The sequence below is a fragment of the Idiotropiscis lumnitzeri genome, chromosome 2 (genome assembly GCF_059441095.1).
Source record: "Idiotropiscis lumnitzeri isolate Australia: NSW breed Sydney's pygmy pipehorse chromosome 2, RoL_Ilum_1.0, whole genome shotgun sequence".
NCBI classification, from domain to species: Eukaryota; Metazoa; Chordata; class Actinopteri; order Syngnathiformes; family Syngnathidae; genus Idiotropiscis; species Idiotropiscis lumnitzeri.
Window position 1 is genome coordinate 7,000,771 of NC_142392.1, and position 25,697 is coordinate 7,026,467.

At 42.2% G+C, this 25,697-nt stretch overlaps 3 protein-coding genes across 5 annotated transcripts in view; 2 read left to right on the forward strand and 1 right to left on the reverse strand.

Moving 5' to 3' along the window:
* tmem178bb (transmembrane protein 178Bb) overlaps positions 1-8,690 on the reverse strand; it is a 56,071-nt gene extending 47,381 nt beyond the window's left edge. The window contains exons 1-3 of the mRNA XM_088280792.1: positions 8,583-8,690; positions 8,128-8,501; positions 7,367-8,037 (exon numbers count right to left, since the gene is read on the reverse strand). Coding sequence (XP_088136918.1) covers positions 7,367-7,748 — 382 coding nt within the window. The 5' untranslated portion in view covers positions 7,749-8,037; positions 8,128-8,501; positions 8,583-8,690. The remainder of the gene's footprint in view (positions 1-7,366; positions 8,038-8,127; positions 8,502-8,582) is intronic.
* An 874-nt stretch (positions 8,691-9,564) lies between these two features.
* Positions 9,565-10,845, forward strand: mrps33 (mitochondrial ribosomal protein S33). 2 transcript variants are annotated; one of them, XM_088288421.1, is made up of 3 exons: positions 9,565-9,620; positions 9,976-10,192; positions 10,494-10,845. In XM_088288421.1, the coding sequence occupies exons 2-3, from the start codon at positions 9,978-9,980 to the stop codon at positions 10,597-10,599; spliced, it is 321 nt and encodes a 106-aa protein (XP_088144547.1). In that variant the 5' UTR covers positions 9,565-9,620; positions 9,976-9,977; the 3' UTR covers positions 10,600-10,845. The 2 variants fall into 2 exon arrangements, with proteins under 2 accessions (XP_088144547.1, XP_088144546.1); XM_088288420.1 differs by having other exon boundaries at positions 9,571-9,752.
* A 557-nt stretch (positions 10,846-11,402) lies between these two features.
* braf (B-Raf proto-oncogene, serine/threonine kinase) lies at positions 11,403-23,834 on the forward strand. Of its 2 annotated transcripts, XM_088280778.1 has the most exons (20): positions 11,403-11,573; positions 13,642-13,743; positions 13,822-14,112; positions 14,328-14,431; positions 14,523-14,625; positions 15,344-15,492; positions 15,578-15,697; positions 15,773-15,932; positions 16,045-16,084; positions 17,163-17,282; positions 18,547-18,683; positions 18,751-18,868; positions 19,393-19,477; positions 19,584-19,760; positions 19,877-19,923; positions 20,480-20,598; positions 20,680-20,811; positions 20,943-21,077; positions 21,346-21,499; positions 21,633-23,834. In XM_088280778.1, exons 1-20 carry the CDS (start codon positions 11,418-11,420, stop codon positions 21,653-21,655), a joined length of 2,472 nt encoding a protein of 823 aa, XP_088136904.1. In that variant the 5' UTR covers positions 11,403-11,417; the 3' UTR covers positions 21,656-23,834. The 2 variants fall into 2 exon arrangements, with proteins under 2 accessions (XP_088136904.1, XP_088136895.1); XM_088280769.1 differs by lacking the exon at positions 17,163-17,282 and having other exon boundaries at positions 11,418-11,573.
* The last annotated feature ends 1,863 nt before the right edge of the window (positions 23,835-25,697 follow it).

Here is a 25,697-nt window from a genome sequence, read left to right on the forward strand (position 1 = left end):
CTGCTCGAGAATGGAAATGTCCACTGATATCAAATCAGACATGTTTTTCCTCCAGCGGGGAAGCCTCTGTCGTGTGTTTTGGACCTGACTGGCCGTATTACGTGCGCTTTGTATCGGCAACCCTCCCACATGACCCCAATTAAGGCTGCTCTATAATTGTTGCATGTACGCACCTTGACCTTAACCACAATAAGGTCCGAACCCATACAGTTGGCGTACATGTATGTCTCTCCAGTATACATATATATTAGGGGTGACGTTTTTGTTTGCCCCTCCCCCAATCAGCTCTCTCTTTGTATGCTTTACAAGCCAGAGCTGTTTAAAATGTATTTCTTCTTGGCTGGCCGAACATAATCAAGAAAAAAATTCTCACATCTTCACATTGATGACATATTATCTTCCTAGTTTTGTATTCTTAGGCGAGAGTTTTTATCCAATCAGAATTCCGCTAGCTCGTGTTGCCAGGCAGATTTCACGATACCGATAGCACGCACTATTTGTCCGAGGCGTTCAGATACAATCGTACGGGCATCTGTGCTGTCGTAATCAATGGGTTTTCAGATTTGATAGACAGTTGCAATAGCCAATCAGATCACAAGTTGGTTACAGCGAGCCTTCTCGCTGGCCTTACACTGAAAGTGTACGAACGCGGCTTGTGATTGGATACTCACTCGTGAGGGGGCAATCGACACACCTGGAAGTCGTAGCTGGCGACCGTTCGAAAATCTAAAATATAGTCTTGCTTTTTTTGAAACCAAGATGGTCGAAGGAGGGAAAATTGTGGATTTAATTGCAGATACACTTGCGAGGACATTTTCAAGACGGACCTTTTAAGAGAAGCTAGGTCGTCCAATAAATATAAAATATTAAATGCACGTATAAAATGCACGGCCCGTCACTGATTTCCATCATAGCTGAAATACATTCTCATTAGGGTTTGGGTTAGGGTTAGGTCCCCGAACCCCATCCGTCCTTGTCTGATGACCGAGCGCTTTTCATTCATTATCTCCAAATTTATACTCCGCAGGGTCACATGGCGTGTACGTCAATCCCAGCTGACATTGAGCGAGAGGTGGGACACCAGTCAATCAAGTAAGTAAGCGGCCGGGGAGCACCGTTGGCAAACTAAAGGTTGCTCCTGTCCTGGTTAATGGATAGATGAGAGTCTTAATGAAAAGGAGGGTCCTGGAGCCAATCGCCAGTCGATGACTCTTTAGTCGCCATGGCGACGGCACGCTTGCGAGCAGAGCGAGCCGGCGTGAGATCCTTTACGAGTGCCGATGGGTTTGCGCTCGGGGCTATGATGCATGTCACGCCGCCCACATACATACATCACATCAGTGGAGAAAAATCGCTGTGGAAACATCTTTGTAGGAACCATTCAGATGCCTGTCAGCGCATTTGAGATGCTTTCAGGCAAGGGAATTCATATTATAGTATTATAAATAACCACATGGAAAATTAATATAACCCAGGTTATATCGCAGGCTCAGATTTGCCGCCCTTGCGATATCATCGTTGTACCATCCTTTGGAGCGCGCCAATTAACTCGCAACTTTTCACCCTTCATAATGACTCTGCATGGAAACTGAAAAGTACGTAAAGGTTAAAATACAATCTTTTCGACGAGACTTTTCATCCATCCACAAAGGAGAAACCACAAAGAATCATCAGCATCAATCTGCGTCTCATCTCAAAAGCACTTTGTTTTGTCAAGAGAGAGAGAGAGAACATCATTCATTATTAACGACGGATAAATCGTTCTTTCTGCGGGTGTACGCCGTGCGACGAATGGGAAATAAGTGCGCTTACGCTCGCTTTTCCGTAGACTGGCACCTTGTTTCAGATGAGATGAAATTCTCGAGAAATGTCGCCACGCTATATGTATTATCTATAAAACTACATTCATAGATTTTTAGCTTTAGCTTGCTAATATACGGACAAAAAATTACTATCGGACCATAAAAAGTCAATAATAACAAACTTACGAGTACCGGTCAAGAGGCGAGCAGCAGTATTTTGGACCAACTGGAGATGCTTGATGGAGGATTGGCTGACTCTAAAGGCTTGAATCACTATTTCAAAGTGCCACTTTATCCAGCTGCCTAAGATTAAAAAACGACAGCGCTAATTTGCCGGTCCAATTTAAAACTGTCCTGTTTAAGACCAAAGATCGAGACTGTGGGCTTTCGATATGGAGCCTGGAGACCCAAGTCAGCAGGATGGGAAGGAAGTACTAGGGTCCCTGGGATCAAAAACCATAACGTCTGTTTTATTTTCATTGACATTCAAAAAAATTCAGTACCATCCAAGGTCTTGAATTCGTCCAGACAGGAAGAAAGTAGCCTCAATAGAAGGCGTCTTTTTCTCCTCAGTGGGACATAGATCTGAGAGTCATCCACGTAGCAGTCGGAGGAAATACCACGTTTCCTTAAAATGAAACCCGAAGGAAGCTGATACAATTAAAAAAAAAAATTTAAAAAAAAGCAGAGGCCCCAGAGTTGAACCCTGTGGAACACCGTATGACAGTGGAGACAAGGCTAACCTCTCAAGTGCGCTACCACGAATGCCCACCTGGTGCTGCAAACGAGCCAACAAAATACTGTGATCCACCGTATCAAATAATGCCGTTAAATCCAACAAAAACGTGTGCCAGCGCTCTTATTATGAATTTGTCTATTTTACCATTACAATTAATACACACGTAAGAAAATTCAGTGTGATCCTGGGTTGCCATGGCAACGACCAGTGAAGCGCTTCAACTCACTTCAACAACGTTCTCTTGGCAAAACTGTTTTTTTTTTTTTTCATTCTTCCGAGGGATGAAACAGCCCGGCCCGGCGTGTCGCCGGCGCACAACGGTGCGGCTAATGAGCTCGAGTGGAGGGGGGGGGGGGGGGTGTTACCACATCTACCTAAATTATTTAAGCACTTCCAGGAAGACGAGAGAACCCCTGGTGATGACAAACCGTCTCCCATGTAAATATCCTAAAACCCGCCTGACGTCAAACGGCAGACGTGCAGGGCGACATTTACATCGCGCTGCCTACTGCATGCAAACATGTGTCAATTATTTGAATTCATGTTTGAATTTTACCCGTGAGGGAACAAAGTTCCAGTTATCCTATCCGTTGCACGTTCCGCGTGAATGCCTGATCAAGGACCTGAGAGGCCCTATTTTTATTTTTTTTTTTTTGGACTGAGTCACCCCTCCACACTTGTCTTATCAAAACTGCATATTATATTTCTTGTTTCTTTAAAATTACAATCGACTTAATGTCCACTTTTCACACTCGGGTTGAAATCACTCCGTTTTTTTTGGGGAGCTGGGGGGTCGTTACCATGACATGATTTTTTATTCAAATAAGCGAGAAGCAATCTGACTGACCTTTTCGTGATGTGCTGTTATTGATATTCTGGAGTATGAGACAACTTTGGCATACTAGTAGGACAACGATATGTTACTAGTGCGGCAAAACTGCAGATTAAATTAACATCTACGCACTACTAGTGCGTACTACTAATGAAGTTACGCAGTAGACTCTTATAATGACACGAGTAGTACTACTAGCACCCATTCTTTTGCTTCACTAGTAGCATGCAGTTCTACTAGTATGCCAAATGTGTGATACTAGTAGGGACGAAAAGAGTACTAGTGCATTACAGTACCTTGAGATGAATATCTAAAGTTTTGACTAAATGCTCAAATCATGCAAACTGTTAGTGAGTTACGTTCGACTAGTAGCACTTCACGAGTACTAGTAGCTCACAGTTGTCGACTGTCATGTGACGTCACGGTTGCTTCGTCCATCCCAATTGTATGCGACTCTCATCTGTCTGGTGGCTCCCGACTATTTCGTTTCATTTTAAAGGGCTCGGTAATTCACTGGATATCCAACGGGAGCTTGAAAGCACGTCTCGGTTTCTGTTTTTTTGAAGTGGCGGCTTTCCAGGAGAAGAGAAGCGTGCGCGCGATGGAAGTGAGGCGAGCAACAGTTTGCGCGTTGTCACTCGGTCGTCAACGCGGCGCTCGCCTTAATGGCCGCCATCCTTCATTGTTTGGGGGATCAGAAAAACGCGGGCGGTGAAAATATGTCGAGCCATCCATTGCGGCACACGCCATTACGCCTTTAATGCCACCTGTGAAAACTCTCAGGAAAAAAAAAAAAAGCAAGGTTTGAGTGTTTTATGTTGACCCATTAGCGTCCGCTTCTCTCCGCCGCCTCCATAAATCTACATAACGACGGCGTCCGGAAAGGTTGGGCCGACGACGCGATGAGACAAATGCATGTTGTCGATCCGGCCCGGAGACGAGCAGATGAGGCGTCGAGACAAATGGATGGGCGCGCCATTCGGCAACGCGGTTAGAAAAAAATGAGGCGGATCGGAATTGATTGGCGCGTAGAGGTGTGTGATAAGCACTGTCGGGTTATGATTCATACCTGACGGATAACAGATGGAAGATTTTGTAAGAGAAAATGTGACGATATTAACAAAATAGAGCGTGACTTATTCGTGGGACGACAAATTGAAATTGAATACAACGGGAAAATGTATTCCACTTTTTTGCCCGTGTGACGATTCACTTACCTATCGATTCGATTCAAATCACAAATACTTGTGAAGATTTATATTCAGAAGCACGGTCATTATTTTCCCTCAAACAATATGTTGTTTTCTCATGTTATAACATTTGAAAACAACTCTAACCAATATCGACTAAAAACAGAACGTATGACTTTCAGGTGACGTAGTGCTTAAGCGAGCTGACTCGCCACAATAAATTGGCTCTGCGCTGCCATGTACTGGTGGAAAGTGGTAGCTTTGCTTTTTGAAAAATCGTGAAAATTCGGAACATTGACATCGATTGATTGAATCTTTGCATGTAAAATCCCAATAGTTGAATAAATCTTTTTTTTTGCACACCCCCAAAAAAAAATATATATATTTATATATATATATATATATATTAGTGCTGTCAAGTGATTATTTTTTTTTATTAATTAATCACAAAAAAAATCCATGATTAATCATGATTAATCGCATTTTTCAACTATTATTTTTCTGCGAAACTTATAATAGATATTTACTTGAATGATATTTTAGAGTTGATGCAAAAACACCAAATATGAAATACATTTAATTGAAAGACTGTTCTAATAGCTTTCTTGGATTCTTGAATACGATCTTAAATGGAGACATCTTTGCAGACATTTATTTTCGAAACATTTCTCAAAACTGCCCGCAAGCGCCCCACTCCAGCAGTGTTGGTTTGCAAGACCCAGTGGTAACTTCAACGCGGTGTTTTGTTCTGAGACGTGTTAAATATGTGCAGCTAGTATGGCACAATAGTTGCAAAGTATGCAAATTATTTTTTAAGTAAATCAAATTGAGTTAACTGAGTTAAAATTTTGGGGATTAATCAACGGAGTTAATGCTTTAATTTTGACAGCCCTAATATATATATATATATATATATATATATATATATATATATATATATATATATAACTCACATTGTTAAATGGTGTTCAGGCCTGTTGACCCTTCCTCATCAAGTTATTGTCACTCATCATCACCTCATTTTTTTTTTTTCCAAAGCTGATGTTGCTGCGCGCCGCTTCATACTGGTGTATGGAAGCATTCATGTGATCTCCGCGTTTACACTCTGACTGACCATTACTGCAGATGGCGGGCCGCATAGGCCAGCCAGGCGTGCTCGCATAAAGGCACAGCTGCAGCGCAATTCAGACTCTCCTCGCTCTTTTCACGCTTGGATTTATTCCAGCAACATCTATCAGGAAAACCACAGCGCTGCTTCCTGTCCTCTTAACAACACACAGGCTTGCCTCTGTAAGCATTAGCAACCGCAAGGGAGATTTCGACATTTGTTTTGGCTCAGATTTCGGGAAAAAAATATTCCATCGTCTTCACCAACAAGAATCATAAATGAATAATCAATGGGGCTCATCATGATTCACTCGCACAGACTGCGCTAGATTCAGTACATTCAGAGCACAGATCTCCGCCAAAGTCTTCATTTGGACTGGAATCAAAAGATTGAAATTCAGGCATTGCTCACTATAAAATTAAAAGAAAATCTTGAAGAAAAAAAAAATAAAACATACCTTTGCCATAATTAGGTCTCTTTATCTTAAAACGAACAAATTATGCAAAACGCCATAGACGGGCTAACGAATCGCACTGGTGTTGCAGAGTCATAAAGATTTAAGCAAAAATGATTCAACTCATGTAGATTGACAATATAGCAAATATTCTTTATCCTTTGCAAAAAAAATGACTAATATTACTGCCGCTTCCTAAATCAGCTGTGAATGACCTTTTTTTTTTTTAATTCCATGGACCCTCTGTGGTCCCCAAACCCCAGATTGAGGACCACTGCTGTAAAGTGTTCTATAATTCTCAATCCTTGGCCTTTTTGACAGTGGCATGCCACTGTTTTTAAACTGTGAAAAACGCGTAATACGCCTCCTTGGGGGAGGTAAAGAGCATTCAAGTCATGTACGTCCTAATGGTGGACTTGTATGCGCCAGAAAATGGCAATTAGGCCATTAGGAAAAAGCGTTGCCATTTCCACGCCTTTGTATAGCGATGCTGAGTGGAGGAGCTGGCAGGCACCCTGACGTGATTATGTCATTATTTGCAGTTGAAAGGTCGGGCGAGCACCATTTAAACTACAACTTGAGCTGTGCAGGACAGCTGGGGGGGAAAGAATAGCATGCCAACAAACAGGCTGTATAATAGCGAGACATAAAGTGAGCCCTTTGGTTGAATAGACAAGATGGAATTTTTTTTCTTTGGGTGACATGGAAGCAAAATATTTATTAATAATAAGAATTCTATAATATTGTGCTCTATAAAAACTTTTTTTTGGCTTCACTTCAATGGATATCGTGCTGCTGCTTCTGTTATCTGTCTACATGTGTTGCTCAGCTTTTGTGTTCAAATATCCAATGCTGAAAATCTTGCAAGACCGCCACACCAATGCTATTTGTTAGCCTGTATATGGCATTTCGCATTGTTTGTTAGCATTAAGCAAACATGATTTAATGCATTTGTAATGTGGTTGTTTTCAAGACATAACTTGCATTAAAGATTTGTGTTTTGGAGTTGATTTTTGAATCCTTCTGGGTGATGTATTCTTAATTTTATGCATTTTAATTAAAATTGCAGGTCCAATCCTGTGTTTTTCGTCGGTGTGTTTGGGGTTAATTCCAGCTAAGACCGCCACTGCTTTGCTCAATACCGATTGGGAAATAAACAATCAAGGCGCACTGGCAGGCTAATTGATTCGCCACGTCGCCACAGGGGCCAAGCCAGCATTTGTGCAATTTTAAAGCCCTACCTTTACGGATGAGATCTTCGATTCCCTGATCGAAGCCCAGGCGGTGGCATTTCCTCCACAGCCCCATGTTGGTGGAGTTGTACTGCCTGTTGCACTCGTCCGCGGCGCTCATGGCGAACAGCTGCCGCCGGGTGCGAGCCAGGAGCAGCTTCTCCTCCCAGCGGGTTGCGGCGCTCCGGCCGGCCCGCAGCGGCAGACTGTTGTTGGGGATGTAGATGAAGCCCGGGTCCTTGCGGCGGCTCGAGAAGCTCTGGCAGCGCTCCTTGTAGCGCCTGGCGTCGGTCTCGTACCAATGGTCGGAGCACATCGCCACGGCCAGCATGCCCAGGGCGCAGAGAGACAGAGCGAGCCCGGCGTAGAGCAGCAACTTCCCGGCAGCCATGCTCGCCTCACAGCCGCATCAGCACCACGACGGACGGACAGCTCCTCTGCGGATTCCACCCTGGTCTCGCTTGGGTCCGGCTCACATCACCTCTGCAGATTGGAATCCACGATTTTTTTTTTTTTAAACGGGGCTGCAGCGGCAAAAAAAAAAAATAATAATAAAAAAAATAAATAATCCCTTCAATCCGATGATTTCTCCAACCCTCCTCTTGCGTCCTTCTTCTCCTGCAGCACGAAGGGGACGCTTATCTCATCTGAGCAGCAGCAGCGGGATCTGCAGCGTGCATCTGTCTCGGCAACATAACAGGCACACAATTAGAAAACGTCATTAACGCCCATTATGGACAAAGGGTGCAGAAGAATGCAAATGCACAGACCTGATGTGACCGAGTGGCGGCACGAGGGGGGCGGGAGGGGCCGGGGGAGGGCCGGGGAGAATGTGGAGGGATCAGTCCGTTGAGTCAGCAAAGCGTCCCCCCCCGAAGCACGACTGATGACCGGATGACGGCAGATGCTCCAGAGCGGGCCCGTACGTCCGCCCGGCCGACCAATCAACGCCCATCTGTCGGCACGAGCTGCACGGGGCTCGGACCGAACCATTCAAAATATCACCTCATTAAAACTAAATAGTTTATTAGCCCTTACATGTAGTCGACTGTTCATTTGCCACGTACACGTCCTCATGATGTTTTTTGTGGTTCTGTTTTCGCACCCCGTCGTGTGCTTAATTGGACCCAAAAGGAGTTCTGCTCTGCATACAAGGAATAAAACAAAAAGGTTACTATGTATAATCTTTGCTTTAAGTGCGAATCTATTTATATCACCATCAGACCTTTTGACATCCTTAACCCTTATACATACGTTCTTCATGCACAAATATGTGCTTGAGTCCATTTCTGGCATGCTGTTTTTACTCTTTGACTGGTTACAGATTCGCTCATGACACTTCTGTCGGAACCTGTGCAAATATAATGGACACACAGACCGTTGTAAGGACTATTTCGAGCTTCCTGCAGCTCAAATTGTGCCATAGGGACAAAGAAAGTTATGCAACTAGGATTTGGAAAATTATTTCAAGTATGCTGGTGGGGGGGTATGTGTATTGATTGGAGAAGGATTTTAATCTGGTCTTGAAAACAGGTACCATACCTGTGTGAAACAATAGAACGTAAACGTTATAGAAATGATTTATGAACGATATTCGATACTGCCTGTAAAAAAAGCGAAAAAAAAAACAGTCACTGGTCCTTTTATATTGAAGTAATGGACAGTCAAATAGAGGAAGTCAAATGAATCTGCACCAATCTTTTATTTGGTCGTAATTTTCATTGTTAAATATAAAACAAATGCCATCGGCATTTTATGTCACTTGATGTTATGCTGCGCCCTGGTGGCCAAAAACAAGAATGCATTAATTCTTTCATTACAGTCGTAGCATAACTCAAGGATTGCCAGTACGAGTTTGTTTTCCCATATTCAAAAAATGTCATGGCCACTAAATTATGACGGTATTAAGTATTTTGTGAGTGGTAGATTTTCGCCTCCACATTCTAGTGGCGAGCTAAAAGTTAACTAAATGTGTTCGCTTGTTGTTATATAGCGCCCTCGGGTGTTCTAAAGAGGAAATACATTTACGTTTTGATTTTGAGCGGACTCAAAATCCACACACTTATAACATTAATCGCTACCACAATCAGGACAGTAATAAAAAAAAACACCTTAAGTAAATACATCATATTTTAATTAAAACGTATTATAGGAGGCACAAAATGTGAAAAGCCAAGTTTCTCTTCTACCCGGAAGTCAAATGAACTATCCAATCACTGCTCAGAACCGGACGGAACACGGAAGTGTCACTAGTACGGTGAAGGTTAGTGTATATCCAAACACATTTTTGGGCTACTTACTGTCGAAAATTAGATTTATGGATAGTTTATGATGCTTTATTTGCGGGCACAAGTCTAACTAATCGTGGATTTTTTTATACGGCCTTGCGATTAAGGTAAGGATGACGATGTCATTTGTGCATGCAAATTTCTCTGTTTTAAACAAGCATGCATGAGTGTGGCTCTAGGTCACATGATGATACAAATTGTAAGAAAAAATATTGTGTATTAATTTAATAAATGACTTTAAAAAGCTAATATTTGATGCATATTTCAGTGGCTTATGAATCTTTTCAAAACCATCATTTGTAACATTCCCCTTTCCTCCTTACTGAGCAGTCATGGCCAGCATGTCCAGCTATGCTCTACGCATGGCCAGACTGAGTGCTCAAATCTTCGGCGATGTCGTTCGTACGACGGACTCCAAGTCGATGAAGGTGGTCCGCCTTTTTCAGGAGCCTCCCATGGCCAAGAGGAAGGAGGTCTACGACTGGTACCCGCAGCACAAGATCTACTACGCCATGACCCAGAGGCTCAGGTTCATGGGACTGTTCAGGTAATTTTGATACAGAACGGTCAATTCGCGCTTATCTGGACTTAGTTACTGTTTTTGTGCCATCCTGTGATACCACTTTATGGTGCCAAAGCAACTGATAGCTAGTTTTCTGTTTTGGGGAGGAGCTAAGTTTAGCCTGGGTTGTAAGTGGGAGTTAGGAGAGTTATATGCACTTCATGAGTGATTTTTTTTTTTTTTTTCAAAATCAAAACCTATGCAAGCCTTATGTATTTGCACCTCCTTGACTTCTCTTCTATAAATCAGTGAATTTGTTTGATTGTGTTTCGATATTTGCTTGTAGGGACGAGCATGAGGATTTCAAGGAGGAGATGCGCCGCCTGAGGAAACTGAGAGGAAAAGGCGCCCCAAAGAAAGGAGAAGGGAAGAGAGCGACCAAGAAAAAGTGAACCATGACATTTTCGCTGCGCAACTTCGAAACTGGGAGTCTTTCACGATTGACCGTCGAGTACATTCGTCGTAATATCCACAACACGATTGGGCTTCATACCGAGCCACTGTGGATGAGGATCACATGAGATGTGTCAAAAATTGATAATGTTCATATTCTGTGTCTTATTCTCATTGTGTTGCATTTAAGATTCACATATGGAAAGATTTTTGTTGAAAAAAAATAAAAGTACTACTACATCCAATTGTTTTCTTGAACATTTGAACCCTCATATTCATTCATGTGTTGTCTGTGCGTGTGTTTGTGTGCAAGTTGTATGCGCTTTGAATGAGCTTGTGTGTGTGTGTGTGTGTGTTGGAAACGTCTTTTGTGTATAGTTGTTTTGAATGTGTACATTGTGTTTTGAGTGTTCATTTCGTGTATTACGTTTGTTTTAAATATGTTGTCGCGCGTGTGTTGAACGTGTTGTGTTTGTATATGCATGTCTGTTGTCTTTGTGAACGCATAGGCGTGTATTTTGTGTGCATTTTGTTTGTGTGCACGTTACAAACCTGCAGAAGGCGCCACCACATCTAATCTGCAGCTGTGCCGTAATAAAGGCGTTGATAGATAATATCGTGATTTTTTGCTAATTTGTTTGGATTTTTTTTTGTCGTGGGAGTGCAAAGCGAATATTATGTTTTTGTTTCCTGTCGCGTGTGCGCGCGTCTGATGGTTTGCAGCCTGCCCAAGTCTGCCCTCTGTCGCCCTCTAGGCGCGCAGCGTCGCCACTGCGCTTGCCTCTCTTATTTTCCACTCACTTTCTCACACTTTAAAATGGCGGCGTTGAGCAGCGCCGAGTCTCCACCGCCCGTCTTTAACGGAGACACCTCAGAGCGGCAACCGGGCGGGGAGCGGGGCCTCGAAGAGCTGGGCGCCGCGCTGGAGCCCTCCTGCTCGCCGGGGATCCCCGGAGGTCCGGAAGACGAGGAGGTAGGCGCTTTACGGCAGCGGTGCGATGCTAGCGGCGGAGGGGGTGGGAGGGAGGAAAGTGGGAACGGGGCTCCGAGCGGGGCTAATTGGATGGAAATGTTCAGGAAACACCGGCTGCTCCGCGGATGCGGCACAAGGGGCGGGCGACGACCAGAACCGACGCGGCGGGGGGCTCCCGGGACCCTCGGCTCGCGTGAGGCGGGAACATGCAGTAGCTGGACGGGGAGCTTTTATTCGAAGGGGTCGGTGTTTACTCGGGGCCTTGCTCGCTTTATTCCGTCGGCTCTCGCTGCAGCGCCGCCACTGCACGCAACGCACGCCGCTGTTGACACAACAAAGACGGGCAATTAACGGCGCTTTTGCCGGGGGCGGTGCACCGCTGGCTCTCTGGGGCGGTGGGACCCACCGGGGGCTGATGGTGGTCCGGGAGTGGATGCTAGCTTGAGTCGTGTTCAAGTATAATGCCGCTGCACAGGTTACTTTTGGACGTATAGCGGACATGCCTCCCCCCTTCCCCCAAAAATAAATAAATAAACCGCACTCATACTTGACCTTTGCACAATTCCCAATCAAATGTATTTTGTTTACATTTAGAAGCAGAATTATTTTCTAAAAACCTCCATTAAGTTAATTGAAGCCTCTAAACAGGTGTGAATGTGAGCGGTGGTCTACAGCAGGAACTCATTTTTGTCACACTGCGCACCTAAAAAATACACAACAGAGACTGTGTTCAGATTTGGTTTAAAGCACTTAAACAAATTCTCCTCATGACTATTCATATCTCTAATCAAATATGTGTCGCTTATCAGTAACTTATGCGAATCGCGACAGCCAACAAGGCTCAATGCATCTCCGCTTACCTTTTAACTTTAATGACATTTATTTTGGGAGTCATTAATTTCACTCTGCTTCTAATAATTGTAATGCTGTCAACAACTGGTTGCTTGTGTGGAATTGATTGTTGATTTGAGCTTAATCGTAAAAAAAAAATAAAAATAAAATTAATGATATCAACCTAGCCAAATGTTAGTTTTTTTTTTTTGATGACTTTTTTTTGTTTATTTGTTTTAATTCACACTTTGAGCTTTCCTTTAGACGGCCCGGCGATGGAAGCAGCCAGCGTCTGGTACAGTTCCTGAAAGTCGGGAGGATAAGAGCAATATCAGGAAATAGCCGTCTTTTCGACATCCCATTGAGTCATAGTTCACTCTTGAGCCCTTTTTTAGCGTGAAACATTATCATGTGCTGACACTGCAAGTGATACAGTTCGTGTCGTTTGATATTTGTATTTACTGTTTATTGAATGGCACGAACTTGTGGATTGTTTTTAGCTCCCATTGACGGCGAAAGACGTCAAAGATCCATTTATTTTACTCGGCTGGTAGTGAATGAGTTAATGAGGACAGAATAAAATGGAATGTTTATTTTTGTTTTAGTCTGTGTTGTTTTTTTTTTCAAGACGGGTGTTTTTTTTTTTACGTGGGGAAACCTTTCAATAGCTGGTTATTTTATTTACAAATTTGTAGATTTCATTAGGTAGCATTGAGAGATAAGTTGGTGCTGGAACATTTTGCACACAAAAATAATTTGCAAATAAATCAACGTTTTTGAACGAGCAAATAAAACAAAAAAAATGGAAAAGCATAACTTATTTTGAAAAATAAAGTCAAAATATTGCTTTGGTGGTATTTTCGTGCCAAGCAACTATGTTGAAGTCATGTGAGGCGCTTCATTTTGCCTCGTCGGACAGAAAAAGTGCTTTGCCGCCATCCTGTGACGTCCGTAGGCAGTTCCAACCCTCGTTTGCGTCAATGTCGGTCCTCCATCGCTGTAAAAGACCAACTTGTGGAAGGGGGGGGGGGGGGGGGAATGTGCGCTGCTGCTTCAGTCTCATGAATAGGTTGAATTCATTCAACTGAAAGGGAAGCCTGAAAACTGATGAGCTTGCATTGATGTCATATGGGTGATGTCATTCTCATGAATGGATATCGACTTTTCTATCCAATTACGATGTTGTCGGTCAATAGGGCGATTTCTATTCACCAAAACGTTTTTTTCCCATCGACAGATATGGAACATCAAACAGATGATCAAGTTGACACAAGAACACTTAGAGGCTCTTCTGGATAAATTTGGAGGAGAACACAATCCTCCTTCCATATATCTTGAGGTGAGAGCGCTTTGCTTTCACTACATGGAAGCGCAAAGATGTCACTTAATCCCGCCCTCGTCTCCTCCCCCCTCACAGGCCTATGAGGAGTACACCAGTAAGCTGGACGCCCTGCAGCAGAGGGAGCAGCAGCTGCTGGAGGCCACGGGCAACGGCACCGACTTCTCTTCCTCGCCGACTCCCGTGCCGGCCCTCCTGGAGGTCAAAATGGGAGGCTGCGCGCCCGGCGGAGGCGGTGCTCAGGCTTTCCCCTCGGCGCCCAACACCCTGGCCGTCCTCCAGAAACCCGCGGATGCCAGCCGGAGCAACCCGCGCTCTCCGCAGAAGCCCATCGTCCGGGTCTTCCTGCCTAATAAACAGAGAACAGTGGTATGTGGGAACTGACCAATCAGAGAACAGAGAGCCAATTGGATTAAGGATAATTTACATATTGAATAGGGTTAGAGTCAGAGCTCCTAATGTCGCTCATTAGGCCACACCCCTTAAAGGTGCATATGTGCGCGAGGCTACTATGCTGTTTGTCATTCAGCGTGTGCCCGTGAAGTCCTGAAACTCAGTGCAGGATGTTTCCTGGCTGCGTTCAGGTCCCCGCCCGGTGTGGGATGACTGTGCGAGACTCGCTCAAGAAGGCTCTGATGATGCGAGGGCTCATCCCGGAGTGCTGCGGCGTCTACAGGATACAGGACGGGTGAGCACTTCGAAATGAGGATCAATGAGGAAAAACACATTCGAGCTTCGAAGGAGTCGACTTTTCTAATATACTGTGTCATTTTTATCAGAGAGAAGAAGCCGATTGGGTGGGACACGGATATCTCGTGGCTGACAGGGGAAGAGTTGCATGTGGAGGTTCTGGAGAATGTGCCGCTCACCACGCACAACTTTGTGAGTACAACTCATCCAGTAAGCATAATATCAACGTCATAATATTTAAGCCTGGTATCAGGTTGATACCAGCCTTATTTAAGATAATGGTTATTCATGGGAGCACCGATACCAGGCACCGATACTACAATTGTTTAGTTTATTTTTTTCAAGAAAAAAAAATTGTTTAAAAATGTGTATTCAAATTGTTTCAGAATTTCCCTCCCAAATTACCCATAATAGTAAAAGTGTAATGTTGTTCTCAAAAAATATTCATAAAAATAATAATAGTAAAGGCAATATTAATAAAAAAATCCCAATTAAATCTTAAAACCTCTAACAGCATTTTGATATTTATGTATGTTCGATAGGATCCCCCCAAAACATATATAATGGTGAATTAATTTCTTAAAATGGCTTAAAAAAAATAAAAAATTAAATAATGCAAATCTAGCAAAATATTTTTTTATAATTAATTTTTTTGTTTATTTTTTTAATTTAATGTAATGGTTATTCATGGGAGCACCGATACCAGGCACCGATACTTACAAATCATAGGTGTCAAGAAAAAAAAATGTTGTGTTAAATGAAAATTTTATATCTCAAATAGTACAAGAGGTATCGATACTTAGTCTCGGTGTATATAATGGTTTCGGTCTGCAATTCTTTTTTATTAAGGAACATCCCAAACATTTTGTAGTCGAGTACGGTGCGGCTCACATGTGCTTTTGGTCTCCAGGTGAGGAAGACCTTCTTCACGCTGGCCTTCTGCGACTTCTGCAGGAAGCTGCTTTTCCAGGGCTTCCGCTGTCAGACATGCGGCTACAAATTCCACCAGCGCTGCAGCACCGAGGTCCCCCTCATGTGCGTCAACTACGACCAGCTAGAGTAAGTCGTACGCACTGAGTCGTTCCTTACAAGCGCTCTTGCGTATTCAGGACGATACCTAAACATTTCATTTCATCCCGTGCAGCTTGTTGCTCGTGTCCAAGTTCTTCGAGCATCACCCTTTCACCCAAGAGGAGGTCTCCTCCGAGGGGACCACCCCCGTGTCCGAAGTCTGTCCGTCGCTCCCGCCGTCCGACTCCACCGGGTGAGCCACTTTCCCACTCGGAACGTTCCCGACGAGCCGCCGCCGCGCTAACAAAGCGCGACGCGGTCTCTCCAGGTCTATATGCCACGCCACGTTGTCGCCGTCCAAGTCCATACCCATCCCGCCTAGTTTCCGGCCCACCGAGGAGGATCACCGTAACCAGTTTGGCCAGAGGGACCGTTCGTCCTCTGCCCCCAACGTCCATATCAACACCATCGAGCCTGTCAACATCGATGTGAGTGATGAAATCGTTTAATAAGAAAATGAAGAACGGCGAGCTTGCAAGCACAATTTCAGAAATAAGCATTAAAATATAAGGGAGTCTTTTTTTTTTTTTTTCCTTTCAGGACCTGATCCGAGATCAGGGACTCGTGAGGTCGGATGGAGGTAAGGATCTTCCCTCCATTCTGTGGCCTTTTTTTTTTTCTTCCCACCATCCCGCGTGTCTGCGTGCACTCTAGCCTTATGTGTGTGTGTGTTTGTGTGTGTGAAGACCCTAGAAACTTAAGAGTCAGTGGTCGTATTCCTGCAACCTGACACGACAACGGTGAATATTCATGTTAGCAGATGTAATTTTCCTTTTTTTTTTTTGTTGTTGTTGCTTGGCTCAAGCTACCACAGTTATTTTTAATTACATGGGAGACCTTTTGCCCTACGTTAATAAGGATTTCTTGTATTAATCTTTCTTTTTCATAAAAAAATGCATTTTTAAGGTGTTAAAAAAGGAGCTAGATTTGGCTAAAAGATAAAAAAAAAATAATCCTACATAAATTTACCAACAACAGTAAAATGTGAATAGATTTTTCGTTATTATTATTATTAATAATAATAATAAATCATTATTGTCCCACAAGGCATTTGTTTTAACATTTTTGGGGAAAATATTTTTTAAACGACATTTACACAAGGGTACTTAAAAAATATTTGTTAAAAAAATGAAATGACTAACAATTTAAATTAATTCTGAAAATAATAATTGAAAACATTTATTTTGCTTGTTTAGTTGATTTCTTTAAATAAAAAAAATGTTCGTTTAAAAGCAAAATGTGATTAAAAATTACTCTAATCATCAAATTATTCCAGAATTTCCGTCCCAAATTACCTATGATAGTAAAAGTGTAATGTTGTTCTAAAAAAATATTAATAATAATAATAGTAATAGTAAAGACGCTATTAATAAAAAATCTCAATTAAATCTTAAAACATCGAACAGCATTTAGATATTCGTTTGTGTACTATAGGACTAAAAAAAACCCATTTTTATTGTTGAATTAATTTCTTAAAATGGCTTTAAAAAAAAAACAAAAAAACTTGCAAGTAAAATATTGATCAATCCGAAATGGCCAACAGGAGCTTGATGTGACATGCTTTGGATTGGGCTCGGTGGGCACGCTTAGCTTGAGTGGAGAAGGGGCAGGGTGAGTGAGTAGCAGTGATGGTCTGTCTGTCTCTCTTTGCCCTGCAGCCCCCCCGAACCACCCTGCCCGCTGCTTGAGGAAGCACCGAACACGGACCTCAAGCCCCCTCCTATACTCCTACCCCAATGACATAGTGTTTGATTTTGAGCCCGAGCCCGTGTTCCGAGGTAGTCAGGCCCTCTGTGTGTTCTCGTGACCCCTCCCCCTTTCCTCCCTCATGTCACCTCCACTTCCAACACCACCGCATACGCCAACACCAGCCCTGTGTCTCTTTCACTATGTGAGCCCCCTCCCCCCTCCCCACCGCCATCTTTCACCACCACTGTCCCTCAAACCGTCAGTAGTTAATCTTAGATAATATCATCTCGTATTTATTTTTTCGAACGAATGAAAACAGGTAAGTTCAGTTTTCCATCACTCGCATGGGATCAGGATTTTTGCGGCATTTCCATGTTTTCCGAGGGTCAGCTGACTGCTGCTTGTTAATTAACGCGACAGGATTTGCCTTGATATCATATAATATTTTGAAGTACTTTGTGGAGGCAAGTTTAAATTTTGCGGCTGTGAAGAACTTGCAATAAATTTAGTGTGATTGGACATTTCTTTTCCAGTCTCCAAATAATTCACAAAAATATACAAAATAATTACTGTGAAAAAAAATCCAAATGTATTCAAATGTTCCACAATAGTAAATATTTTATTTGATTTTCTGTATTAAAATGTGTATGAATAAATCATAACTTATACCCCCCCTCCCCCACAGGAGTTATTTTGTATAAACTCTTTTTTGGGTATTTTTGAAAATTAAATAAATTAAATTGAACAATTAATTCAAATTTAAAGTTTAATATTTTTTCCCTAAAGATTCACAAAGTATATTTTTTTAATTGAATTTATGTATATTAAATCTATTTACTTAAAATAAAGAAATAATTTTAATGTAAATAATGACAGTGCCACCTGAGGGAAAATGAAACTTCATTTCAGTTCATTAAATTGTTTCTTAGACTAATTAATATATTTAGAAAACAAATAATAATACAAAATTCCTAAATAAAAATCCAAAGTTTTGTACGGCGAACTTTTTGGGGCTCAGGACTGCAGTGAATTGCAATTATTTAAACCTAATTGACTCACCCCCCACGCCCACAAAGGTTTGTACCCCAAAATGGCGTCAAAGGACTACTTTTATCAAAATGAAACTCCTCAACGCTCGTAAACATTCTTCCTTCATACCAAGGTGCCACCAGATGGCACCAAAGGGGGGGGGGGGCTTCACCATAATGCCATCCAATCAAGCACCCTCGCACCTCTCCCCTGCATGTCAAAAAACACTCGATAACTTCCAACTCCCCGTCAGTCAAAGTTAGTTACCTTTCCGCCTACCTCTCTTTCCTCTTTTCTCACCCCCCGCCCTCCTCCCCCGTTCAGGGTCCACCACCGGACTGTCGGCCACTCCCCCCGCCTCGCTCCCCGGCTCCCTGACCAACGTCAAGGTTCCCCAGAAGTCGCCGTGCCCGCAGAGGGAGCGCAAGTCGTCGTCCTCGTCCGAGGACCGCAATAAGATGGTACGTCCCACGAAAAACGGGAACCCGTCGCCGCTGAAATCATCTAACGGGTGCTCGTGTGCAACAGAAAACGCTGGGGAGGAGGGACTCCAGTGACGACTGGGAAATCCCCGAGGGTCAGATCACGCTGGGTCAGAGGATAGGCTCGGGCTCCTTTGGGACGGTCTTCAAAGGGAAGTGGCACGGTAGGATGAATGCTCACAACATTATAATGCAGCTCTGCTTACCTTTTGACTTTGACAAAGTTTTAGCTGGTTTGCATTCAGTGTACAGCTATGGAATATTTTTCGGCTTGAGTTTTTTACCGATCATCTCATCGATTAATTGGCGGAAAATGTATTTTGCAATATTAACTCATTTGCTGCCATTGACGGCTTAAGACGTCAAATATTCATTTATTTATTTATTTTTTACTCGGCTGGTCGTGAATGAGTTAACCACAACGTGGATCTGAGGTTCAGGTATTATTTTTGACTCCATCTTCACGTTCTACTGTCGGGTCTCTGACGTATGACCTCAAAAGGCAGGGGCTAGACTGGTGAGTGACGTGGGTGTCATCCAATGAGAGTATAGATTTTGTTGGTGGTCAACAATTTCCCTCAAAAACATTTATACTAGTTAGCCAAAAAATGTAAAATAATTGCGATTTAAAAAAAAAAAAATCTTAGTTTTAATGAGCTGATGACTAAACTCAAATGAATCTGTTAAGGTGACGTGGCAGTGAAGATGTTGAACGTTACGGCGCCGACACCTCAGCAGCTTCAGGCCTTCAAGAACGAAGTGGGAGTCCTCAGGTAACCTCGAACACAACCTCGTGCCGCTTGCATCCAAAATGGCCGACATCCTTTATCGCCGCCCGTTTTTTTTTTTTGTTGTTTTTTTTTTTTGCGTGCGTCGTAGGAAAACGCGTCATGTCAACATCCTGTTGTTCATGGGCTACACCACCAAGCCTCAGCTGGCCATCGTGACGCAGTGGTGCGAAGGCTCCAGCCTCTACCACCACCTGCACATCATCGAGACCAAGTTTGAAATGATCAAGCTCATCGATATCGCCAGGCAGACCGCTCAGGGCATGGAGTAAGAAACTTTCAAAATGATTTATTTTTTTTTCACTCTTTACTGCGATGCCTTGAATTACCAATAGACCAGGTGCATGGTTGGAAGCTCATTGTTTTTTCTTTTTTCTTCCTCAGTTACCTGCACGCCAAGTCCATCATCCATCGTGATCTGAAGAGCAACAGTATCTTTTTCAAGCGATATTTTTTTGCATGCTCAGTCTGCACTTACGAAAACTGAACAGTATTAATACCAAAACATGGAGGCCTTAGATCAGGCGTGGGCAAACTACGGCCCGGGGGCCACATGCGGCCCGTGAAACGTTTTAATCCGGCCCGCCCAACTTGAAAAAAATTAAATGAATAAATCTTGTTCATGTTTTATTTTCTAAATACTGTGGTTTTTCAAAGACATAAATTGTTGTAATGCTTTTGTTTATTTTGATTTAAAATTCTATGTATTTTTTTTTTGAGGTGAGGTGACCAAAACACTCCATCCATCTGCTCCTGGTCCGGCCCCCTCTGTCAAATTTTTAGAACCCATTATGGCCTGCCAATCAAAAACTTTGCCCACCCTTGCCTTAGATAACAATTCACAACCAAATGCGTTTTATTTGATGTAAATGAATATTGGGTATCTTGATAGGGAAGAGTGGGGAAGCGGCAGTAAAACAGGCCAAAATCCCGGTGGCTACGGTTTAACCAACTGTGCAGACGTTTCCTTCAACACAACTCGCGCAGATATTTTCCTCCATGAGGATCTGACGGTGAAGATTGGCGATTTCGGCCTGGCGACAGTCAAGTCCCGCTGGAGCGGCTCTCACCAGTTTGAACAGTTGTCGGGCTCCATTCTGTGGATGGTGAGTGCTTTGAAAACGAACGTCTTTGTTGTTTGTGCCGCGATCGGCGCAGTCAAAGCAGACGCGTTTCCCACTTTCAAGGCTCCGGAGGTGATCCGACTGCAGGACAAGAATCCCTACAGCTTCCAGTCCGACGTCTACGCTTTTGGCATCGTGCTGTATGAACTCATGTCGGGAGCGCTGCCCTACTCCAACATCAACAACAGAGATCAGGCGAGATTTGCTGCGCTTACTCGAAACGCATACACTTATTTCTTGTGAATGGCAGAAAATTCTGGAGGAGGGGGAAATTTACTTATTGAGATGTGCTGCTGTCCTGACAATATTTTGCAAATGATGCGCAGATCATATTCATGGTGGGCCGAGGTTACCTGTCGCCTGACCTCAGCAAGGTGCGGAGCAACTGCCCCAAGGCCATGAAGAGGCTAATGGCTGACTGCTTGAAGAAAAAGAGAGAGGAGCGACCCCTCTTTCCTCAGGTGGAACTTAATACTATAATAATTTTTGTTTTAATTATTTTTAAGTTTTTTTTAAAATTATTTTTAAGTTTTTTATTTTTATTTAATTTATTTTCATTTTTTTTAATTTGAATTATTATTTATTATTTTTATAATTTTATTTGAATATTATTACTTGTATGAGCAGCAAGAACTTGGTGTGCAAGTGTTTTTCTTTTTTTTTTTTTTTTTGTGGATGATATGGATTAAAAAACACTGTAACGACATGATTGGAAATTCTTTTTTCCAGATCCTGGCGTCCATCGAGCTGCTGGCTCGCTCGTTACCCAAAATCCACCGCAGCGCCTCGGAGCCTTCGTTAAACCGAGCGGGCTTCCAGACGGAAGACTTCAGCTTATACGCCTGCGCCTCGCCCAAAACGCCCATCCAGGCGGCAGGCTACGGTACGTCACATGCGATTTTTTTTTTTTTTTTTTTTTTTTTTTTTGCAACTATCCTTGTGCGTGGTAATGTTTTATTTTTTTTATTCTTATTATTATTTTTTTAACTTTTATCTTTTTTTTTTTCCTGCTCCAGGGGAGTTTTCAGCATTCAAGTAAGTGCTGTGCATCTCACCAGCCCATCCCTCGCCACTGCTCCGAAAGTCCTCCCGCCCTTGCCGTGGATTAATTCATCACTGGAAAAAAAACAAAACAACAAAAAAAAAACTAAACTGAAATGTAGTCTTAAACAAATGTGCCGTTTTCTTCCACTACCAACGACAAGATTCCTTCCAACTTCAAAGCCGTCCGTTGGGCAACTAAGCGACAGGCAAACCGAATCAAACCATCCCAAAAAAAAAAAAAAAAAAAATCACAAATGGGAAAAGAAAACCAAGCACGAAGATATCCATACCAAAACCATTTGGAGGCGGGGCAAACTTCCCAAGCGGACCAGCCCGCCGACGAAAATGGTGACGTGATGCCACGCGGCGAGGAAGAGGCCGAGCGGCCCCCGGCTGCACTTTGGAAGGAGGCCTGCAGGGGGCGGCCCTCTGCCGGGCGCTTGTAGGCTCGCCAGATGAGCTGCGAAGCGGGGCGAGGGGGCGACCGCCTCCCCAACTATGACTTGAAAGCTAGTTTTTCTATATATAGCTCAAAGTTTGTCATGCTACGACTTTAACTAGCGCTTGCTAGCGGTTTGGGTTTTTGGAGAAAACGTTCCATCCAGCAGCAAAGCTTTGATGCGCTTTTTGCCTTTCCACTTATTTTCCTGACCTTCCTCTTGTCAAAATAATGTTTGAGAGCATTTTGCTGACAGGCTCGTTTTTGTGGGTAGGACAAGCTTTTTTTTTTTTTTTTTTTGGACGATAGGAGCGTAATTTTTTTTTTTTTTAGACACGACTGAACTTTTTTGGGGGTGATAGAAGCAACTATTTTTGCCGTTAAAAGCAACCAAATTTTTCTTTGAAGAAACCTACAAAAAAATTTGCAATAGAACTGACTTTTTTTTGCCTTGGACACCTAATTTTTTCCAACAACTTTTTCAAGCGACTGAAGCGAGAACTTTTTTTTTTTTTTTGGAAGGCAATGAAAGCAACGCATCTCTTTTTGGGTGATCGAAGCAACTAAATTTTTTGTTGGCGATGGAACGTCAATTTTCTTGGGCGGGGGTGATAGAAGTGGGATCCACATTCCATTGTTAAAGCACTGAACAGTCGACGTGGAAATTGTTGTTTCCGAGTATCTTCGGATTTTTATTTTTTTATTTTTTTTTGGGGGGGGGGGGCTTGAGCACATTTTGTGCATGTCATTATTTCCGTTCCCGTTTTTTTTTTTTTTGGTGCGTTCCGTGGCTTTAATCTTGCACTCTGGTCCAGATCCCACTTCTTAAAGCAGCCCGACTAAACGGGCTGCGGTGTCACTTGATTAAACGACCGGCGAGCCTCTCAAGTGTTGTGTATTTAAGACGGCTCTTCCGGTCACATCAACATAAATTCATTCCAGAATGTGCGTTTTTTTTTGGGCCTTTTTCTGTACAGACCAGCAGTATTTATTTGTCGTTTCTGTTTTACAAGCTAATTTACCGAATTCTTTTGAGGCTTTCTCGCCAAGTCTGTGACTTCTAGACATTGCACTTTGTAGAAATTAATTGAAGCAAATGAGCGACTTGCCTTTTTTGTGTGTGTGATGTTGTTGTTGTTGTTGTTATTGTTATTATTATTATTATTTTTATTATTTGTCCAGAATTGACAAAGCACATTGCGGTATCCGAAGCGGTGCTCTCACATGCTTGGCATCCGCAGGACCTGATGCTAAGATTTTTCTGTCAACCCGCTTTTATTTAGTAATGCGTATCCATTCCAAAGTGGAGAGAGCTGAGCTCGCAATTTTATTTTATTTTATTTTTTTTGTGTTTTTGGATATGAAGCGTACAGTTGCTTCCGTAAGCGTTCATGAAAGATTATACTTGGCGTTTCACTTCCCGGCAGCTCCTTTTACAATTATTTAATTATCTTTGATATACAGTCCACGTTTCACATTAATGTTGGTTTATCGTTTATCGTTTATCGTATTTTTGTCCACCCCCTTCTTTGGCCAGTCCCCCAAAAAAATGCACAGCCCCATTGAAAAACATCATTTTTTTTCGTATTTATATTATTTTGTGGGTTTGAAAACTGGGAATGCAATTTATCTAGATACAAAAAAATTGAACCGTTTAATCATTTGGAGTGATGTGATTTTTTTTTTTGTTTGTTTTTTGGGGGGCAGGCGCTAAAAAGATCATCTCAAAATGTTTTTTTTTAAAGTACTAAGTAACCCCCCCAAAAACTCTTGACAGATGCATCATAGTCATTTTGATCAAAAGGAAGAAAATAGCAATGGGTGACTAAAAGTGAAAAGCATTACTATTTTTTTTTTTTTTAATAATTATTTTCGAGCGTCTTCAAAAATCAGCAATGCAAAAAGTGACTCGCCAATGTAAAAGATTGTATCTTCATTTTTTTTCCCGATATGTAAATAAATTGCCAGATCAATATAAATAGATGGTTTTAAATGACTCCCCCCGCCCCAAGGTTGTCCGCAAACACTCTTTAAACGGCAATAGAAATTGTAAAAGTGTCAACTACATTTCCGGTGGATTTAATTTTTTTTTTTTTTTCCGACTGTAATTCATCACTTTACTTTTGACTTACTTGATGTTTTCATACCGTTTCAAAAAGCTTTGACTGAATACGTGGGCTTCTTGTCAAAATCAGCATATCACAGCATGTTTAATTTCATTTTTTTTCTTTTTTTTTTTTTTTTTTGGTGGGGGGGGTCACCCTTCTACTTAAATCTGCTCTGTAAACTTACACTGTAACATTTTAGGGATATGCTCGCCTATAAATTGTCGAAAAGTGACCTCCATTGCTTTTTGCTGCCTGCACCTTTAAAAAGCACCCCCCAATTCTGTCCCGCAGAACTCTCATGTCTTTAAAAACAGTTTGCTTGTTTTTTTTTTTTTACCCCTCCCTCCACCCCCACCCCTCTCCATCTGTAAATAGTGTACAAAAAAAAAAAAATCCTGCCGATTTGCTAGGAAAGCATGGGAGAACTACACATGTAACAAACTCTAAAATGTCCAAACAGAAATTTTCAAAATGGTTGCGTGTACAAGGAAAAAAAAAAATATTTAAGGCTGTATTATAAGGAGAAAGAGCTTAATGTATTTGTTGTGAATATGAGAAACTGATATATTAAAGAAGTGCATGAAAATGAAACGGTGTTGTTTGTGCTCCTCGCGGTGGCAGCAAAGCACTTTTCTCTGCATTGAATTTTTTTTCTCCTCCTCTTTTTTCCCAGGGGCTTGTCGTTGGCATGGTAACCGCAACCAACTCCGGGAAAACTTAAGAGGCAAAAAAGAACACTGGTTCATTTTTGGCGGTATTTCAAGCATTTTTTTTTTTTCTACGCAGTCTCCGAATGATATAAAAAAGTTTTCAATACGTAAAAAAAACGATTTTTATTCAAACGTGTTCGGCTCTATACATAGAAACATACACGATAATGTTGCATTTCTTGATTTTTTTTTTTTTTTTCCGTTGCTGTGCGTTCATTTAGATTCGAGTTAATTAGTCAACTCTCAGGAGGGTTCCGGGAAAGAACATTGTGTACGCGCTCGAGTTAAGACGCAAGCATGATGTTGACATTGAAAATTGATCGATCAAAGTATTGATTATTTTTAAACCGCGTGACTCTTGGTTAAATCCGTCAAGTGCCTCGGGCTCATTAAGACAGCGTCATGATATTTGCGAGCTAAGAAGCAGCATTTATTCGTATTTTTCTTTTTGTCGAAGCGGTTTATTTATTTTTGTGTTATTTAGAATTTTTTTTTTTTACTCGCAATTTTTTTTGCCCCCCCCCCCTCTCCTCCTCATAATGCATTTTGGCATCATCATTTTTTTTTTTGAAGTTGTTTTAATATATTTTTGAATGAATTAAGAATCTTACCTGTGTCTTCAAACTGAGCATAAAACGGCACATTTGCAAAAAAATGTTTCTCGTTTTTGTCGACAAACTCACATGTTAAATAGAATGGCTGATTTCCTGTTTTTTTTGGGGGGGGGGGGCGGGGGGGTTTAAATCAGATTAAAATGTCTACTAAACGTCATGATGCTAC

Coding starts and splice junctions, on each gene's coding strand:
- mrps33 (XM_088288421.1), top strand. CDS start 9,978: ATGGCCAGCATGTCCAGCTATGCTCTACGCATGGCCAGACTGAGTGCT. Junction 10,193..10,493: donor AGGTTCATGGGACTGTTCAG/GTAATTTTGATA, acceptor ATTTGCTTGTAG/GGACGAGCATGAGGATTTCA.
- braf (XM_088280778.1), top strand. CDS start 11,418: ATGGCGGCGTTGAGCAGCGCCGAGTCTCCACCGCCCGTCTTTAACGGA. Junction 18,684..18,750: donor CCGAGGACCGCAATAAGATG/GTACGTCCCACG, acceptor CGTGTGCAACAG/AAAACGCTGGGGAGGAGGGA. Junction 20,812..20,942: donor ACATCAACAACAGAGATCAG/GCGAGATTTGCT, acceptor AATGATGCGCAG/ATCATATTCATGGTGGGCCG.